Source organism: Talpa europaea (assembly GCF_964194135.1).
Source record: "Talpa europaea genome assembly, chromosome: 9".
NCBI classification, from domain to species: domain Eukaryota; kingdom Metazoa; phylum Chordata; class Mammalia; order Eulipotyphla; family Talpidae; genus Talpa; species Talpa europaea.
In genome coordinates, this window is record NC_140076.1 from 112,679,969 (window position 1) to 112,700,958 (window position 20,990).

At 46.4% G+C, this 20,990-nt stretch overlaps 1 protein-coding gene across 1 annotated transcript in view; it reads right to left on the reverse strand.

Moving 5' to 3' along the window:
* The window catches only part of SPAG17 (sperm associated antigen 17), a gene marked incomplete at its 5' end in the record, with an annotated part of 142,496 nt that overhangs the window by 83,971 nt on the left and 37,535 nt on the right, over positions 1-20,990 (reverse strand). Inside the window, 4 exons of the mRNA XM_084242469.1 lie at positions 1,250-1,431; positions 3,094-3,288; positions 4,743-4,929; positions 16,900-17,031. Of these exons, the coding sequence (XP_084098595.1) occupies positions 1,250-1,431; positions 3,094-3,288; positions 4,743-4,929; positions 16,900-17,031 (696 nt within the window). The remainder of the gene's footprint in view (positions 1-1,249; positions 1,432-3,093; positions 3,289-4,742; positions 4,930-16,899; positions 17,032-20,990) is intronic.

Here is a 20,990-nt window from a genome sequence, read left to right on the forward strand (position 1 = left end):
GACTCAATGCCCAAGAGCTGTCCCCGGCTCTGCTCTCTTTCTCCTCCCCGACTGTCACTGTGCCCAAACCCCTACCCATCTCGTCCACCCCGGTTTTTCCATCAACCTCGAGAGCACGCCCTGATGCTGCCCCTTGCTAGGACTCTGTTTTCAGCTCAGTTCCCTCCAGGGGTCCCTGTCTGTTGGAACGTGGGGTCAGTCAGAAAGAGACTGAACAGATTATTTTAACCTCTTCCCCAACACCTGTGATGAGCAGTCCCTCAGCCTCTGTCCATAGCGCCCTCACCCACGCAGCCTTAATGCTAGTCAAAGCAGCCACGTCTTCTCTTTCCGAACTGATCAGGATCTTAGAGCATGTCCCACATCACTGAGCACCCAGGCATGTGGTGCCCCAAACATCGCCCCTGTTCAGTGATATTGTTCTTGTCTCTTTGCAAGCTCCTCATTAGCAGGTAAATGCTCTTGGGGAATGCCTGCTAATTGCCAGGCCGGGTTCAAGTCATCCTCTTGCAACAGACTCTGTTGGTCAGATATATTCAAAATATAATTTTGGCCATAAAATCGAGGACCTAGTAAAACGAAGTTTATAACTTAAACATTTTATTTTTTAAAAAAAATACAAGACAGTGTAATCCAACAGTCAAATTCACTATTTCCACAATTAATATATTATACATTAAAACTCAACTACCTAGACCATGATTAGGCATGAAACAAGATCACATGTCACCAAGTAAAAGAACTACCAACCTTTACCTACATCTTATTCTTCATCATTTATTTCTACACCAAAAGCTAAGAATCAGTTGTGGGGCCTCCCTGGTGGCCTAGGGGTTAAGTCTCAGCACCATCACTGTTGCGGCCTGAGTTCGATCCCCAGCCTGGGAACTAAATCACATGGCGCGGCAGACCTCTCCTGTCTCCCTGCTGCTCCCCTCAGCAGTGGATTTCAGTAGATCTGCCCATTCTTCTCCCTGCTCTGTCTCTGGTGAATCCTCTCCCCACCCCCAAACCTGGGGCCTACACCCCAGTTCTTCTACTAAATAAATAAAGTAATGGTCCAGAATTAAAAAGAAAAAAGAGTCAGTTGTGGCCATCACTTGTGTGACCATTGTTTGAAGACAAAGGATCTAGTACAGAGCTCGGCCCAGGGAACATTTATGGGGTGAGTGAATAAACGAGCTGAGTAGAACCACTGCGTCACCTGCTATAGCAGCTCAGGGCCTCTCGCTGGAGCCCGGGCACTCACCATCATCTCACTGTCCGACCAGTGCGAAGGAAAGTCATCCGCCTTGACTGTGTACTCGAGCCGAGCCACGTTGAAGAGATTCGTTTCAGGTTTTTCATTATTCAGGATAGGTTCCAAGTACTTCCAGAAAACTTCAAGCTCCTTTGTGGCTTTCTGCTTCTTCAATTTTTCAGCTTCTATATCTAATGATAACAACATGTTTATACTATGGAAAGAGAGAGATAACTTTCTTCCTGCTGCAAGTGACGGGGTGAGTCCTGTGCATTGTAGCACGTCTGCAAGGTACCAGGAGAATGCGAAGAAAGAAAGAGTTTTGAGAAGGTTTTGTATCTGGGCCGTGCAATTACGAAATCAGAGGATTTCACTTGTAAAATCGGTATTAAATACAAGTTTATCCCGTATCTTTGCTTCATTGCTGAGGTCCAGAAAGAATGTGGTAAGGACACTCATTTGGGGATCCAAATATGCTCAGTTTTTCACTATGAGACTGAATGCCTATCGGAGTAGTTTTGGAGTTTGTTTTTGCCAAATCACTTGACAATCCTAGTACCTGTTTGCTGCACAACTAGTCAGCCATGCAGCTGACCCAGGTCGTCTCCTTCTCACATGAAAATAAAGGGACTGCCTACTCTGGACACTTGTGTCCTGATTGTTAAAAAAAAATGACAGTTTTCCAAAAAAGTTACACTTGAAACTTTACCTCAAATATTTGTGTTTATTCAAGTCTACAATTACATAGTTCCCACTACTAAGATCTCATTTTATCGTGATATCTATTTTCCTCTGGTTTTATATTTATATACAAATATTATTTACAGAGAGGCTGTATATGTCGCTTATGCAGCATTTTCCCTCTGGCTTCGATAAGTTACTTACATGTTCTAACTCTCTTTGGAGATAGTCAGGAGTAACTGGATTTGAATGTCAACTCTTTTATTGAATAGCTACCTCTAGGCTGAGTGTGCTTTTACGTAAAATGCAAATAATGAAGCCTCCTGTCTAGGTTGATGTGGAAGCTACGTGAATCAATGTACTTCAAATCTTTAGCCTACAGACTAGGTATAAGGCATGGGTGTAATAAATAATAGTTATTTTTATGAACAGCGGTAGCATTGTCTAACTGGGAAGTTTTAAAAATGTGGTATCTTAGAAATGGGGGTGTGGCTATATAAATGATAAAGCACTGTGCAGGCGATATTATCAATAAATAACAATGAAGACTGCAGTATATGGCAGAAGAGCATGCACTTCCAGGCCACACAGGCTCATACTAAGCCCCAGTTCTACTGCCTAGGGGATGCAGTGCCTTTCTGTTTCCTTCCCAAAGGGGTCGGCTCATCCAGCTCCCTTATATGAAAGCCCCCAGTGTGGCAGTGTGGTTGGGACTTCATCCCTCATCTTCCTGAGCTAAGACTCTGACTGATCACAGTGAACCAGCAGTAAAGCAGGGCGGGTGTTCAAGGCTATGACCCCCCCAAGGCCAATCAGTGGCTATGGGCTTTGCAAGGAGGATTTGCTATAGTTGAGCCATCCAACTTGTGCTTTAGGTAAAAATTATAGACCACATGTGCCTGAGAAATGTAGCTGGAAAACCCAGCCTTCTGACCCACATTCTATGTTTGCTGCAGCTCAACTGGGATAGGAACAGAGGGACTGATTTTAATTTCCCAAACTTACAACACCTGGCCAAGGCAAACAGCATAAAGAGCAAATCAAGGCCTTGAAAGGCTTTAAGAAAGCCTGCATTATGTGGCTGTGTTGTGGACAGAGTGTTCGTTGCATTTGTACTCGAAGGATGGCAGTGATATCGAAGGACCCAGTACGTCATGTAGCAGGCTGCGTACCTTCTGGCTGAAGAAGAACTTCCTGCTGCTGGCTAAGCGCTGCCAGGTGTGTCTGCAGTGGTTCATAGTTCTCCGAAGAGATTTTAATCACGCTGCTGATGGGGATGCCAAGCTCAGTCATAATCGCTAATAGCTGAGGGTTGTTGAAGCCCACGACGATAATGTAATGTTGGGCACCATCATCTGGTTCATCGTCTGTTCAGAATACCATAAAGAAGAGCGGGCATCACTTTAAAGGAGGACAGGTTGCACTCGGCCAGTTCCACGGCCCTATACATTATGCATGTGCTTATAATCCCTTCTGCTTGCCAGAAACAGTCTAGTTGGCTGGAAGGCAATCGTGTTGACTGGTTTTCATTAGAGCCCTTCCAGTAAGAAGGCTGTGGCCATCTTACAAAATATTAAATCGCTTTTGCAAATGAGACATAGGCGTAATAGGAGAACAAACATACATGAGGCCTGTGGTCATGGAAAATGTGTGCTTGGGTTTTTGTAAAAATAAAGTTTAGGCTGTAATTTTTTTTTTTTTTGGTTCTAATCTCTTGAGCAACATCTGGCTTTACTCCTGAATTACGAGTAGCTGCAGCTTTGTGGTATTTTATAAGTAGAGGTGTTTACAGGAGAGGGAAATATTGAATATGGACATGCTCCCTACCAGAGTAGTCTGTGTATTCACCTCCACAGGTGTGAATGCTGAGTGCGGGTTAAGTAGCCACTATGCATTCATTGCATGAAATGAAAAAGATATTTATTGTGTACTCTCCTCAAATTTTCCTCTTCTGCTTTGTCCTGGTTGCATTGTTTTATTAATGTTTAAACATGAGTTTATCTTAGGAGGTGAGATTCTGGGGAGTGAGAATCATGGTCCCATTTTAGTATTGATTCTACATGATACCTTAAGATCAGTTTACAAATGGTGCAACAGAGATCCTAACTTTTAATTCCTAAGTGACGATTTTCCTTCTGTCACTAAACAAGTCATTGCTGATATTACCCACTGCTCCATTTAATCACAGCTTCTAGTCTACTGGATTTTGAGGTGAGATATCTGGGGTGTCGAGCTGGTAAAGGGTGAGCAGGTATGCCCTGCCCCCCATACAGGTAACAACAGGTAGGGCTTTAATGGGCTCAAGGGACAGTGGCAAAGAATTACTCCTCACTGCCTATGTCAAACTATTTCCTTATAACTAATTTAAAATGGAAGAACATTCTAGTTGTTCTATCCAGGGCCGGCAGTGGGCGAGACCCTGGTCAAGAAGCTCTGTGCTTTCAAGGCGTTACAAATTAACTGGTCTGGCTTTATCACCACTGCGTTTCACTCCAGACGAAAGGCACTTTTCCCTCTGCCTTACAATCATGTCTGACTGCTTTAAAGATTTCCAACAAGAGGGCGAGCGCCTCAGTGGCACAACCAACTCATCACTCCCTTCTTTATTTGTACCACATGACGGGGCCATTGCCAGGCATGTGCTAGATAGTAATAAATTGCAAATAGAAATGTTTTCCTATTGGGGCGTCACGGGCATGGGATTTGGGGTTTACAAAGAGGGCAAAGCCTGGAACAGCTGAGGCCCAGTTATCGCCCTGCTTTCTCAGGCTACTGCCCAGGGCAGAGGAGGTGGGGGGAGCTGAGCGGGACAGGCACTGACCGATGTAATACTTGGCACCGTCTTCCTCTCCCCGCCGCTTTAACTGCGTGGTCTTTTTCACCGTGGTGTTGGCCTCCGGCTGGTCCTTCCCCTTCCCTTTGGCAGCCTTGGCATTTGGTGTCTTCTTCTCCTTGGGAGACTTTGCTTTGCCTTTGTCCTTTTCTATCTTAAATCTATCTTCTATCACCTGAAAAGACAGAATAGTTTTTCTCCACTCATGGAGGGAGCCAGCAAGGGCTTTTTTACTCTCAGCTGCGTGGCTGCTCTGTTTCCCGCTGCTGCTTGCTGCCTCCTTTCTCGTGTGTTCTCGCCTTCGCTCAGGATCATCGCTGAGGCCCCACCTGAGGGGAGGGGCCGGGATGGAGGCTGTTTACAGGAGGAGGACTCATGCCAGCAGGGAGTGAAGTGAGGGCCAGGAAACTGTCTCAATTGTTGGGGCACAGCAAGGGGGTGACCCCCAGTATATGTGAGGGTAGCAACCTGGGCTCCTGGAGCTGAGGAAGCCTGGGCAGCCTCTGAGAGTCTTAGAGCGAGGTGGGGTTGGCCACTGAGAACAGATAGACCCAACAATTAAAAACAAAAAGGGAAGCAGAGAGAGAAGATTCCTCTAAATCTTGCTAAAAGTTATCCTAATTCATATTTTCATAATTAGGAGGTTTCGTAATTATGATTCATAATTTTATTTATTTATTTTTTAAAGATTTATTTTTATTTATTTATACAAGCACTGGGTACAGTCAGAAGCGTGGGAGGGTGAGAGAATTCACCAGAGCCAGAGCGGGGAGCAGAGCAGGCAGAAGGACCGAAGTACACTGCTGAGGGGAGCAGCGGGTGGCAGGAGAGGATCCCACGCCATGTGGGATCCTCATCCAGTGGCCGGGGAGCAGCCGGGGATCGAACCGGTGCTGCAGAGGCTGTGGGCAGCTTTGCAACCCAGCGCTCAACCGCTGCGCCACCGGGGAGGCCCTGATTCATAATTTTATAAGCGAACATTTTTTGAAGGTTAGAGGAGTCTTTTGGAAACTAGCCCTAACAAACGCATTTCGTTTTGCAATGCTCCTTGAAGATGCAGTCAATGGCTGGCGTCGCTACATTCAGAGACGGGGTCAACACGAGACCCGGGCCAGCAACGCGCGTGCTGCGCCTCCGCACCGTCCACGCCAGCCCGGCCGGGTGTCCAGCGAGGGCCTGCCTGCCCACCACTTCTTTTTTTCTGTTTAAACAACTGCCTGACCCTTTGCATAATGTCATTTTGCCTCAGTTCTGTGACTACAAGTGGGAGGTGGTCACTGAAACGGGGACCTGACGCGGCACCCTAAGGCGGGCACGCGGGGGAGCTGGAACACACTTGGGCTGCTTGGTGTTCCCACACTCAGCCAAACCCGGGGCAAAAACAACCCAACGAGCCGTGGGTCGTTTGGTCCCCATCCGGGGACCTCTTTCCCTGGAAATCAAGTGAGAACACTCAATGTGCCAATGCCATCAGCAACACAAAGAGATGAAGAAAAGTTGCTCTGGCATCCAGCTAACAGGAGGACGAGGAGGCCTTCTCCACTCCTTGTGCTTTCCGGGTGCTGAGGCACCTGAGGCACCCGAGGGAATGGCACCCAGGGGAAATGTCAGAGGTGCCCCTGAACCCCCCAGGTGTTTCTGGCACCTCTGCCTCCGCTGACGGGGGCTCTGCCCCCAGCACCTGCTCCGCCGCAGCAGCAGGAAACTGCAGGTGTCGCCTCAGCCTTGGGCGGGGGCAGAAGCAGACCACGGAACTTCTAGAAAATGAAGGGAGGTTTTATGTGGACAGAGCCTGTGTGCAATTGGCAAAACTAATACAGCAGAGAAGCCAGAGGCGAAAGTGAGAAGAGTCATCCCTGGGATGGAGGTGGAGGCCACGGGAAACAGTAGGAGTTGAAAGATTGGAGATGAGGAGGCAGCAACCAGTATCGTGCCCTGGATTGAGTTTGAGCAACGGGGCAGCTGATGGTGCCCCCTGCAGAGAGAGAAATAGGGGCAACAAATGGTTCTTCTCTAAGCTGGCGTGGAGGGGCCACGTTATAGCTGTGATGCCCTGAGGTGTCAGGAAAGCAGCTGAATAGATACGCTAATTTGAGAAGGGAGGTTTGGCCGGAGCTTATAATCACTTCAGGAGGGGTGACAGGGAGAGTGGTTAATTGCAAGCCAAGAGATGAGTCTCCTTGGGCGAAAGTTCTCGAGAGACAGAGGTGAGCTTGGGATCATGCTGGAAACGCCAGCGCCAATTTGGTGTAGGGAGAGATATTGGCCAAAGAAATGGAGAAATGCCTAAAAACACAGGCGAACATAACATGTGGAGCCAGACAGACAAATGGGGCATTGAAAAGGGCAAAAGGCAACTATTGGCAGCTCTACATGATTTTTGTTTAAATTGCTATTCTTTTTTTCACCGAGGTCACATCCGCCTACAATGCTGTATATGACTTAGCAGGTGGAGGCGCACACCCCTGAGGGGTACGGCCACGCCACACCCCTGCCGGGTTGCTGAAAGTGCTCCCCCAGAGCCCACTGTGCCCCCTCCACAGGGCCCTCCCCCTCCTCCCTGCCCTTCTGGGGCATCAAGTCTACGTAAGGTTGATTATTGGTTCGGCTTCCTCTGACCCTTTGTTTTGTTTCTCCATGGCCCACTGTAAGTGAGGCCAGCTGGTGTTCGTCTTTCTCCTTCTGACCTCCTTCCCTTAGAACTCTCCCTCCAGCTCCATCCATGCCATCACACACAGCAAGGAGGCGCCTTGTGTCTCAGAGCCTAGGCCTGTGCGGGAGACCCACATCAGGTGGGCCTGGAGGAGGGAAGGCAATTTCTCAGGCAATACCAGCAGCAGGAGGGGAGAGGGCACAGGGTGTGGCTCCAAGCAAGCGAGGTCTCACAGCCCAGGCGTGCTTCCGTTTTACAAGTGAGGGACAAGGCAGAGTGATTCAATGAGAGTCGGTGGCCGAGAGGCCGTGGGCTGGAGGAGAGAAGATAATGGGAAACGCCTCGGGAGGGAGCCCGCTCACCCAAGCAGTGAGGTGGGACCCCGCCAATGTTGAGAGCATGCTAATTTAGAAAGAAACCAGAGGACAAATCAGTGCCCTGGGTCCAATTAGCTTGGCAGCACTGGCAACAGTCTTGCTGGCACTGGAACTGCCACCCCTGGGGTGGCAGTAAATCCCCTAAGGCGAAACCTCCCCGCACAGCAACATGGTGGGCAGCTGGCAGAGGAGTCCCGACTTGGCCCCTGAATCTGCCAGAAACTTCCACAACGGCAAGTTTAGTGAAAGGTAAAAGGTATACAGGATCTGAAAAAAGCAGAGCAGCACCGCTGTGGTCTGAGAGACAATCTCAGGGTGATCTTTAGAACGGAAAAGAAGCAACTTAAGTCAAATTTTTCTAATGTCCACCTCGCAGGGCAAGCATTTCTTCACTGTTGCATGGATTCCTTTACTCCATCACCCCCAAAACATTTTGCTGGGAATAGTGGAAACTTAAGGAAAGAGTTTTTTACTCCTGATAAGACAGTGAAGAGCCCTGGGGCCTTGCGGGCTGCCCCGGCAGTCACGGAGCTCTCACTCCTTCGGGGTCTGTCTGGTGAGGCTGGAGTTCGAGAAGGTAAGGCACTCCCTGGCCTCTCTGCCTTATGAGGTTTCTTAAGGTCCTACAGGGAGCCGGGCGGACCACAATCTAAATTTTCAAAATAGTGACAAATTCTGGTAGCAGAGACTTAGCTATGTAGCATGATAGGGGCTTTCCAGACCTCATTGTCTTTAATTTGTTCTCACTAAACCACCTGCCAGATGGGTAATCTTATCCCCACTGTATAAATTAAGACGCAGCTGTGGTGGAGACGCAAGTTGGTTAGAACACAAACCCTAACTCATTTTGTTTCTGTGGTTCTCGAGTTCATCTGTCTCGCAGCCACCTCCTCCTGTCCACACGCCACACTCTGTTCCTCCAGGGGCCTGGATGCTCTGCCCCCCAGAATGCTCCCCCTCCCTCAGCCTTCCTGCTTCCTTCCTCGCTCTGACTGTTTGCAGTCACATGCCCTCAGGGCCAGACCTGGGAGACTGGAGAAAATCATCCTTTTTAAAACTAATTTTTACCTAGTTAATATCAACCTTCCTCATGTTCACAAAAGTATTTTCAAAAACACTGATGCATCCTGACTTACTCCTTTAGCTTTTCTAAATAAGAAAGACAGTCGCGATTCAAAAATTAGAAAAACTATAAAGAACTTAGAAAAATCACCATAACTCCACCACCCAAAGAAGCGAGAAGGCGATACTGAGAACCTTTCAAATGGTTTACGCATCAGTTTGACCTAATTGCCATTTTGTGCTGACACAACTGAAAGCTCCGCATTTTCCATTTGACAATGATGTATCTTCAGTGGGTAAAATTTCAACGAGTATTACTATGCAAGGAATTTACCAGGTAGAGCTACTATACAGGCATTTTCCTGGAGTAGAGAAATGACAGGGCAGGAAACAGAAACGACTGGAAGCACCTGGTCCTCCTGGACTGGCGATCCAGATCGAGAATCCCGGGTGGATTTCTGCACACGTGCGTGGCTCCACCGGTCCTCTGCTCTACCATACTGACCTAGTGACGGTGCGCCTAGACTCCTCTCCTGTTCAGCCTGTTCCCTACCCCCCTCTCCTCCCGCTACACCTGAGCTGGGCCAGGAACGTCTCTCTGTCTCTCTGGCTCCAGACAGGGATTGGCTGCTTGTCCACGAATTCTACCTTGGCCCAAAAATAAAGAATCCTTTCTACCAGGTCCAAGTCACAGGAAAATCACCTGCTATCTTCTTGCCCTTCCCTCTCTTAACTCAAAAATCTCAGTAAGCCCCTTAGGACTCTTGGGGTTTTTGAAAGGGGTTGGCAAACCAGATTAGCCGGAGCCGAAGTTGACCCTGCTGCTAAATCATATACTAAAATTTGCTCATGCCAATTTCTTCTTCGACGATCCTTGTTTCTGGACAACTCAGCATGCATGCATGTTCCCCTTCTGTAGTTATCTATTCACAATTTAAGGAACTCAGAAGGAACTTTTGCTAATTAAAGGCAAACATTTAGGAGGAGCGTAGCCAAAGAGTGCATCTCTCCACCGTGTTTGGGGAACACATGTCCCTAGCATTCAAAGAAAGAGTTAAATTTGCTACAGAGTGCATTTTCCTTAAAATGTAGTATGTATAAAATCACCTGGAAGTGTCCTACTGTGAGAAAGGTTGGGATGAGGGCACAGAGATTTCTGAAATGGCTAAGCTACATAGCAGATGTGGGACTCGAAGCCACAACAAATGAAACTACTACCATTTCACATACTTGGGGATACCCACATAGAATACTTATCAGTGATGCCTACGTGGAATACTTAATCTTGTTATTCTCACTTTTTTTTTAAAGATTTATTTATTTATGCATACAAAAATTGGGGCACAGGCCAGGGATGTAGGGGGGGGAGAGGATTCACCAGAGACAGAGTGGGGAGCAGAACAGGCGGACTGACTGAAATAGACTGCTGAGGGGAGCAGCGGGTGAGACAGGAGAGGTCTGCTGCACCATGTGGGTTGCTCCCTGCCCAGCCGGGAATCGAACTTGTGCTGCAGAGGCTGCGGATTGCTTCATGGTGTGGTGCTTAACCCCTTTCACCACCAAGGAGGCCCCATGTTATTTTCACTTTTTAAAGCTAGTTATACGATACTTCGAAATATTTTATTCTAAACATCAAAATTCAAGTTGATGTCAAAATTCTTGACACCAAATTCCCTTGATGTCAAAATTCAAATTCTTTGAAATATCTTCAAATACGCTGGCAGCGTATTTGAATTATTTTATTCAAATTCTTTTATTCCTTGTAATGAAAGGGATGCAAATGGTAAAAGTCACTGTCAGATGGAAAATAGCTATACTTCATCTTATTTTCAGAGTTAATAATGCATCTACGTATTTGTATACGTATATACAAGTGGATAACTTTGTGTTTTATATATGATTTATTATAAAATTCACCAACATAGTATTAAGAATACAGAAAAGAACCTTCATGGAGGTTAAGTGACCGAGCCACTCCATTATTATTTATGAGAAACTAGAATGCTGCTCTAGTTTTTTTTTCAAGAGGTCATTCTAGCTCATAAATAATCTATCCTATCAACCTGGCCCCAGCTGGTGATGGGCCAATGGATAGACTGAAAGAAATGTGTGGTCTCAAATAAGGTTGAGAGATTTATTTTCACAAAAGCCCTTCATCTTTTATAAAGCAATGTGCAGTTAAATCGTACATAGGAGAGTTGTATGTATGTGTGTGTGTGTGTGTATATATATGTGTGGAGAGAGAGAGAGAAAGAATACAGACATTTCCAAGTTATTTGACTAAGGTCCCTCTTGTTTTTAAATGGAGAACTGGATCTCTACAGTTCTAGAACCTACTTTGGAAACAGAACATTATGGAGAACACTTTGAGGTCCAATTAATCCATTTCATTAAACCTATGCTAAGGAAATTATCCAAGACATGGAGAACCATACACTATAAAGCTGCTTATCACAATGTTTATATATATATTAAAAAAAAAAAACATGTGGAGAGAACATAGCTATTCAACAAGAGGGGAGCTTGTACTGGGCAACTGAGTATCACATAACCAATAGCAGCGATAGGTGTGGATGCCGTGATAATGAGTAAGAATTAAGATACACTATAATTGAAAACATACTAGATTTAAAATATTTTCACAATGATGACAACAATGTTCAGAAACAAATCCACAGAAAAGAACAGAAAGGAAACATACCACATGTTAACGCTGATTGTGCCGGGGTTATGGCCCTATGGGTGTTTTGCTTTGCCTTTTCTAAACTTTCTACATAGTCTCCCTCCCCCCATCCTTCCTGATCTCCCCATCAAATAGAAAATATAACCCCTGAGATTGAGCTAAGATATTGCTTCTCCAAAAAGCTACCGTAGTATAGAAAATGTAAGCCTGGGAAGGCAGCTGGGTTCACGTGACCCAATGGTGCCATCTGTAGAACCCTGCAGAACGCCCTGGTGGGTCACCTTGATATTTTTGGGGTGCAATGGCTAATCCACAGAATCAGAATAAGGCCATGTCTATGTGATGGGGGGAGGATCTGCTCCCTGCCTGGTGTCTGACTCCTGCAGGGTCCTGTGGATTCAGACACCTGAGCAACAGGTCACCCAACATCATCTTGCCTCACTGTGGAGAAAGGCAGAGAGAAAGGGTGAGGATGTTTGGAATAACTAAGAAATTTAGTTCAAAAGGTTGCCCCAGAGAGCAGATCAGTTCTGGGCAGGGGAGTAGAACTGGAAATGATGTTAGGATTCTCTTGGGGATTCGTGGCTGGTTAAGTCCGTGACCTTTGTCTCCGGTCCTTTCCTTGACCTGCCCCCAATTTCAACCTCAGGATATCATGTGCGATGTGCTTGGCGGGGCCTGATGGCTGTCGGTAGGTTACCGAGCAAAGCCATCGCTCTTACAGGGAAGCATTTCTGGGCAGGCATTCCACTGGCTGTGAGCCAGGAGCACTGGATTGCATATTTATTGGGACACGTCAGGAGGGGTACACAGAGGGGTTGCGAGCAGGGTCTTTAGAGTCTGCTAGTTTTGGGGTTTCACTCCCAGCTCCAAAATGGAACCTCAATTCAGCTTTGGGAAACGCAACTTTTCAAACCTTCAGTGTTCACATCTGCAAACTGGAACTAAGATGCTATACCTGAATCAGTCATCTGAGAGATTAAATGCTATTAACATGTAGAAAGGGCTTAGTATAGCCCCTGACAATAACATTAGCTAATTATTATTTGTTGTTTCTGTAACTAGCTATTTTAATAGGAAATCATGACTATTTTAAAAGTGTTTCTTTACATTCTTCCTGAAGTCTGGAAAATGCTTTCATTAATTAAAAGCATTCCAATTACCTACCAATGCAATGTTCTGTATAACCAGTAAGTCAGGCACAGAGTCTTTATTATTGTTATCTACCCTGAACTGTTGGATTCTGTAGCTCTTTAGATCCAACAGTGTTACTCACAGTACCTCATTCTGATAATCCAGCCTCAAAGAATTCCACCTAGTTAGTGAGGCAAGTTATTTCTTTCCTGAAACCACATGGGTCCCTCTAAACTGAGTTCCTGCTCTTCCTCTGTTTGATTTCTTAAAATAGTTTCTGAAGATTTTAACCACAACTGAATCAAAACTAACCAGCCTGTAATTTCCTGGTATGTCCCTATGGCCTTTCTTTTAAAACAAAACACACGCAAAAAATGGCATTACATTGGCTGGGTTCCAGCATTTCGGGGTTTCAACTGGAGTAAGCTGGAAACCGTCTGCGAGAGACACCCTGATTTCTCCTCACCCCTTGCTAGAACAGGCTCTGGGTCATTTGTGGTTTCATCATGGCATCTTATCAAATTTAGCCACGATTAATTTTGAGTTGTTTTGAGGAAAGTTTACCGATACCATTTCTTTACAGCGTATCTTCCTTCACTTCAATTCTAGTACATCCCAAAATACGGTACTAAGCATCTACATTGGCAAGAGAAAGAACTGATTTGCTTTTATTTAAAAAAAAAAAAAGTTGTTTACAATATCCAAGAAAATACGGACTAGCTGTTTGAATTCATGAATAAAAAGCACAGCTTGAATATACACCGCTGTTTTCTGTAAAAGTGTACCCGTTCTAAGCCCAGCTCAGAAGACACAGAAGGCACAGAAGACTAGATTTAGTTTGGCTGATTGTCTGAATGGCTATTGTTTTTTTCATGTGATAGCAATTTTCATCCATTTTTGATGATTAAATGTTTTCATTTAGCTAAAGTCTCCTTATTTTAAATATTTTGACTCATAATCAAGTGCTTGGGTTTGAAATAAATGACTATAATGGAAATAACAAAAGTTGTTGCTATAAAAGAAGTTAAAATGAAAGCAGTACCCTATATAATAATCAGATGGCTAGATTAAAACAGGGACTAGAATAGAAATCACGCAATTTACTTTAATATTATCATGAAAATATACCCAGCACATTGTTTCTCTAAATGTTGCAATAAATATGTATCAAGCTAATGAATTGATAATGGTAGAACCAAAAATGCAAGATATACCTTGAGATGGTGTGCATGAGGAAAATTCATTTCTAAACAAAACGCTCTCATTCAAACTTTAAGATAACACAAAACCTAATTTCAAATTAATTTTGAGATTCTTATTCAGAAGTTCCGAAGTGCTAACAATATTGGAAGTAATCAGCAAGGTATTTCCAGAAAGATAAAGGTTTTCCTATACACACAACTCGTTTAGAGTCAGCATCTGTATATTCATAGAGACATGCAAAGATCTCAAACTGTTCTAAGAAATATCTTTCCTTGTGTTATTTTTTATATTATTGATTAGCCCACAAAATTCTTCATGGCCAAACTCAAACAGCGTGAAGCATAGACCAAAGTGGTACCAATGACAATCTGAAGTGATGGCATTTTTGATACATTGGGCAATTTACTTTTAAGAAAAGTCTTGATTGATTAAAACAGGATAAACTACTGATACATAACGATTCATTGTATTTGTACCATTGGGGAGAAAGACAAGGATCTACTAGTGATTAGTTATTTTTGTCTGCTTCTCCCTAGCATCTTCTGTAAACTGCCATGGATATTTGTAAGCCTTCTTGTTAAAAATACGATTCCAGGGCCTCCCCGGTGGCGCAGCGGTTGAGTGCTGGGTTACGAAGCTGCGCGCAGCCTCTGCAGCGCCGGTTCGATCCCCGGCTGCTCCCAGGCCACCGGAGGAGGGTCCCACATGGCGCGCAGACCTCTCCTGCCGCCCGCTGCTCCCCTCAGCAGTGTACTTCGGTCCTTCTGCCTGCTCTGCTCCCCGCTCTGGCTCTGGTGAATTCTCTCACCCTCCCACGCTTCTGACTGTACCCAGTGCATGTATAAACAAAACAAACAAACAAATAAAATAAATAAATAAAGCATGCCTCTAATAAAAAAAAAAAAATTAAAAAAAAAATACGATTCCAAATATTTAACATAGAAGATTCAAACACTCTTTGAGCTGCACACATGTAAGCAATATAATTAGCATTTGAAAGGAGCAACATGGATTTCAAGCTGATAGTACAAAGCCAAAGAGACTGTTACTCCCTCCCAGAGAAGTCTCAGAATCTCAACTTGTTCTAGAAAGACAAGTTTGGGAAAGCTCTCTTGCTTTTTTTTTTTTTTTTTCATTTTCTAATCCACAACATGGCGTGACTTTTATATACTTTATATTTATTTTGCTTCCTACCAAACTCCCTGGCTGACAAGCATGAACCACAGTTGTTTCAACTGACCTGGTGCGCAATGTTGTTCTGATGAAACGAGATTATATCGTCTCTCAAACACTGACCTGAGTATTTTCTGGAGCCCTCTCCACTCCAATCAGTTTTCACCGATTTATTTAGCCCCAAATTCAGAAATTGGGGGCTGGCGCTCAGGAATGCAAACTAAATGAAGGCATCAAATGAGATTATGGATCTGATTTATTTGCCCAGTGTTCTCTGACTAATCTATTACTCTTTTATGTATATCTCAAACTGAAGCCCTAATGCCTTACAACTCTTGAATTTTCAACAAATACATTCTTTTCATATCTTCAGAATCCCTTACGCGTATTAGAGTTCACACTTCCAAAAAAGTGCTGAGCAAAAGAACAGCAATATTTTCACACTGCAGTGAGCTTCAAAAACCTTTCCCGAGCTGCCAGGATATTCAATTTTTTTGTTGCTTGAAATTTGTTAACTGAAATCTAAAACCTACTCCTAGCACAATTAGAGACTTAACATGGGTGACCAACAAATAAGCTGACACTTGCTAGCACATTAGGTTTATTTATAGATGCTCAGGGAAAACAGAAGACAATCAGAAAGTGCAGGAATTCTCACACTACACTTTTTATAATTCAAAGTCCCAGCAAGTATGGAATTTAAACAGGCAAGAAAAGATGATCCTATACTAGTTTTAAATTTTCCAATTTTTTGTTTGCCGAGTCTCAACTTCTCTGAGTGTTTCTTAAGGCACAAATCTCTTGTATGGGATGGAAAGATCTTCCCTAAATGAAAAACTCTGCCACCTACTATGGGGACAATACGTGTCACCTCAATGAGATGTGATATAGCGCGTCACTTCGAAAAACATAAAGCCCCAAATTTCAAAAATAAGGTGGCATCATTATTTTTTTTCCCTACAATTATCCTGTCAAGAGTCCAATTCAAACAGGAAATCCAGATTTGGGGGGTCCTGCAAAGGTGAAGAAGGTATTATTGGGACATGATTTACCTTTCTTCTCTCCTGAATTGATTTTCCTCTTCCATTCAGGGCCATAAAGTAAAACACACACGTACATTCACTTCATATACACACCCATGCACACACGTACTGCACATGTACATGCAAAAGCATTTGCCTTTCCAAAGATATTTTGGCATGATGGGGAAAAATGACTTGTCTTGTGAGTAATGACAATAGCAAATGGATTTGAACCTGGTGTCACTTTGCCAAAAGCATCGACAGTAATTTTTCGGGTGAAAATATGAATCTTTGGAAAACACAAGACGGATTTCCCTGGGTGGGCAGAGTCGATGAAAAAAAAAAAAATCTGCATGTGAAGAAATAATTAGAAGTATACCATGGGAACCGGGACGGACTTGTGCTAAAACATTCACCTCCTCGTGAGGGTATAGATCCAGCCGACTACTTTAATAGGCGCTTCTATGCAATATTATCTGAACTGCTTTAAATAGTTAGACCTTCACTTTTCAGGGGGGACTCCTCCATTGTCTGTTTTTTTCTCCCAACTCTCTCTCCCTTTCTTGGGTCCCTTCTTTGTTACTGGACTCTAAATACTCACAGCCTCAGCCACAGCCGCAGCCACAGCCACGTGCCCTGACTATGGCCCTGTTTCTCCAGAAGGGAACTTAGCTTGTACGGGTTTGTCTCTGAGGAAGCAGAATTCCTCTTCTCTACCTCTTCAAGGCCTTTTCCTTGAGAAGCTGAGCAGCCAGCCATGGGAGGCAGGAAGAAAGAGGCCCTGGAGAGCTGGCTGGGCTCCCCCTGCGCCCTCAGCAAGCCCCCCGGCACACAGTACCTTCTTTTCATTTTCCCGTCGCTGCTGGTCCTTCAATTTAATCTGCAGAAGCTGGAATTTGAGGAGTTTCCCTATCAGCGGCAAGGTTAGTTTCTCGCCGGCGTCCATGATGGTTTTCGCTGCTATTAACACCTGGGAAGAAACACAATTAAGAGGAGAAGTGGTGTTTTTATAACCTCTAGCACAGGCTGTCAGTGATGATCGGTGATGTCTGTCCTGCCGCCAAGGGGCCTCCGCAGGCCGTGCTTGGGGGCTCACGCCCAGTGGCATAACTTGGCCGGTCTAAAAACCAGCTTCTTTTGCAATATGATTTGAACCTGGTGCTTCCCACAATGGTGTGAAGACTCCCCAAAAGGGAGGGGGGAGTAGGTGGGGTGCTTGACAGGTGGGGTTCAAGCTACAGAACGGCTGCTGCCCCGGGGCAGTCACTGTCCCGGCCTCCCAGGTCTGACTTACTGGGGCGGCGGGGATCCTGCGGGCTGGGAACAGTGGGGAGGGCCTCGCGAGCCATCCCTTATTTCTTGGTGACCGAATTCAAACGCAAGATCAAAACTGCCTGACACAGGCGCCACGCGAGGGCTGCTCCCCGCCGCTCGCGGGCTCACGCTGGCCCTGTTGGTATGCGGCCTAATTGGGGTGAAATGAGGTTATTGAGTTTTCTTTGGGTGACGACAGGCCCCGGGAACATACAGCTGTATTGTCCAGATGTGTGGCACTGACAGCCTGCTTTATGACTGTGCTTTTTACAGCTTGTTTCCCCTAAATTTCACACAACTCCCTAACATCTGGGCCCTTCTCCTTGGGGCCCTGTAACCACTTTATTTACTGCAAAAAAAATAAAATCACGTAAAATATCCCATAAAAAGTTGTTACGTGTTTCTCTCTCTTCATGTTGTCTCCCTAATAAAGTTCACCTCTGCCGGAAGTGCTGTCACAGAAGTAATCTGGTCCCAAGTATTTTTCGACTTTTGTTTTTAAGCGGCCATCAGATTTATGGATCACCTCGGGATGAATTAGGTGTTACTAAAACGTCCTGACATGTTGTCTTTCTCCCCCCTCGGAGCAATTACCCCTCCCGGCCCATCTGGTGTCAATTTCAGAGCCTGGCCTCAGACAACCGGGGCGCGCTGGGCCTCGCGGCGAGCCGCGGCCCGTCTGGGTTCAAGCCCGCGCGTGGCCAGGGTTTTCCTGACCCATCTGGTTGCTGGTGACCGTGGGCTTTGCCAAGGGAAACAGCGGAGAGCTAGGGAGAGGGCTATTCTGCATCTCACTGCAGAGCCCCGTGGACGGTCACTTGCCAAAATGTGACTGGGCCACGTCGGGGCTTCCTGCGAGCGGCTGCAGAGGGGAGAGCCAGGGGGCTGGGGTCCTTTGGAGCTGCCCTCGCTGCAGGCCTGGGGTGCAAACCAAGGGTCAGGAGGTTTGGTGTGTGCCTGAGCGAAACCCCCGCCCCACGCAGCGAGCTCCGCTTTCCCTTCAGGCCTGCTCTCGCTGACCCAGCTGAGGGAGAGAAAGCCGCGGTTTCTGGGGCCAGGAACCCACCAAGGCGCACCTGCAGAGCCTCGCCTTTTAATTAGAGGTGCAGATCAGGGGTTGGGGACACTCAGGGAGCCAAGCCTCAAGCATTTGCTGCAAAACGAATGCCGCCCGGTTGAATCCAACCCCAAGGACAGATGCATTGGGTTGGGCATGGGATCTTTCAATCCCAGCTAAAATGTGTGCTGACAATCAGGCTGCTCTGCGGCATCTGGTTCAAAATACGCAAATTTGGGTTTTTTAAAGTTCACAGCGGTCCGGTGTGGGGCGTTGCCCTGTAATACCAACATAATGACGGTGCTGAAGGGAAGCCGGCGCTGGAACAGGCTGCCCGAGAGCCGTGTGGAGCCTCTTCCTGATGACCTGTGAAAACAGGATATTTACCTATGTCTGGGGCGGTTTGGGTGAAGCCTGCCCGGCGTCGTGGTGATGGATGGGGCTCTCTGGAGGCGCTTCCCGGCCCGTGTCTCTGCGAGTCTGCGAGTGTTACCTCACTGTGTTAAAATGTACTCAGAGCACAACAAAACATCCCAAGAGAAAGGTATTTTGCAGACCATAAAAGTTATTTCTGGTCCACCTACAACAGTCTGTAGAGAGCTGGGCTCAAAACAGAAATCTGGCCCGGCGTCAAAATCACAGTGGAACCTGACCCTGACGTGGGAGATCAGTGATGGGGAGTGTCACCCCGATGGCTGAGCACCCTGGGGCGCCACGTAGGGCGAGCATGAGCTGGCAGCGCCAGGGAGGGCCCGGGGGACACTCCTGCCTCCCGAGCGCCCTGGGGCTGCCCACGCAGAGGCCCCTGGGGAAAGGCGAGGCCGTGCTCGGGACACCATTAGCGATGGCAGAGGCTGGGGCTGCCCAGGGCTGCTCCGGGAGGCTAGGCACGCACCAGCTGCTTTCTCTCCACGCGTCCCCCTTGGGAACGAGAGGGGCCATTCCCAGGGTAGTTGACAAAACTGCAAGTCTCTGCCGCACTCAAAATCTGAGACTGAAACTTTCTATGTGATGTGGGTTAATGCCAAGAGGCGCAGCAAAGAAAGATGTTTACAAATTAACTTCTACTGAAGATTCTTCTCGCACTCCATAATTCACAATTCCACCCAATCAGGAGCCAGTAGCTTGGTGTCAGATGGGAAATAAATCCTTAGAGGACTCTTGTTTGAAGGATAAGTCTCTGAGGGGAGGAAAGAGAAAAAAAAAACAAAAAAAAACCACCGCAGAAGAGACAGAATTAAAGCGGAAATGCAGCTTTTCGCACAACCTTGCAGAGCGGTCCCCTCTCTTGCTGTGCTTGTGAAAACTGAGATAACAATCCAGGCTGCAGCCTCCTAGCAGTCTGAGGGTTACTTGGCAGGTATGTAGTTAACGTGTGTGTGTGCGTGCATGTCTCTGGATTCTGTGTGCGTATGTGTGTGCGTCTGTGTGTTTCTGGGTGTCTGTCTCTGCCCACGCCCGTGTGCGTGTCTGTGTCTGTACGTCTCCGTGTACCTCTGTGTGTCTCTGGAGGCCCCTGTGTGCGTCTGCGTGTCTGTGTGAGTGTGCTGCAAGCCAGAGTGACAAGGGTGTAGGTAGGTGTCGGCAGGACAAGGGATACAGGAGGAAATGACAGCGGGGAGCTGGTCGGTGTTGAGGAGCAATTTCAGTTTCCAGAACTGGGCAGAAAAACATTCCTATGTGGGTTAAAACTTGGGTACTCATCCGGCCAAAAATCCCAACTAAATGAGCCTGGCATGAGTCAGAAACTTAAGAAACGAGTCTTATGGGCAAATGAGACTCATTAAAATGGAGAAAAGGGTTGCCAGGCCAGGCATGCGCACGTCTCCTGGACCCACTCGGGCCACGCCGAAGGGCCTGCCAGGGCCGGGGACTCGGGGTGGGGTGCGGGGGAGGTCCAGGCAGGGCTGCCTGAGGTGTTCTATTCTGGAAAGGGCGGGTGCAGGGAGAAATGTAGCTTCTCTGGGTGTGAGGCGTGAAGATACTGGGCCAAGGGTGGGTGTCCCTCTCTTGTAAGGAAGGTTTGTGATTTTTGAGCACACCAAGAAAGAGAAACATTCCCTTTTTGTCACTGATCTGTTTCAAAGCCTTAAGTCATGTTTACTACTCACCGATCTGATCCAACAAAAATATACCAAATAAACCAGATTCTTTCCTTGCCTGGGGGTTAGGCCCAGCCACAGACTGAGTTCCCTTCCCCCTTCCAGCCTCACAGTCACAGAAAACACAGCATCTGCCTGGACAAACACTAAGACTTGCTCCACAGGTGTCCATGGAAAACTGCGCTATACAAGTGTGTGTACACGTACACCTCTAAACACTCATATATGCACACGTATTTATGTGTGCGCACGACAGATGATGTATATATGTAAATCAGATGGCTGGCAGAGATAGACAGATGATAGGTAGATAAGTGACAGATGGACAGGTGACAGGTAGGACAGACAGGACTCCCAAGAGGACTATTGCTTGGCTTCCCTGCAGTGCTTACAAGAAGGTACAAGGAGAAGCTAACTCATCACCTAAAGAGTTGCACGTTCAATCCAGGTGAGTTC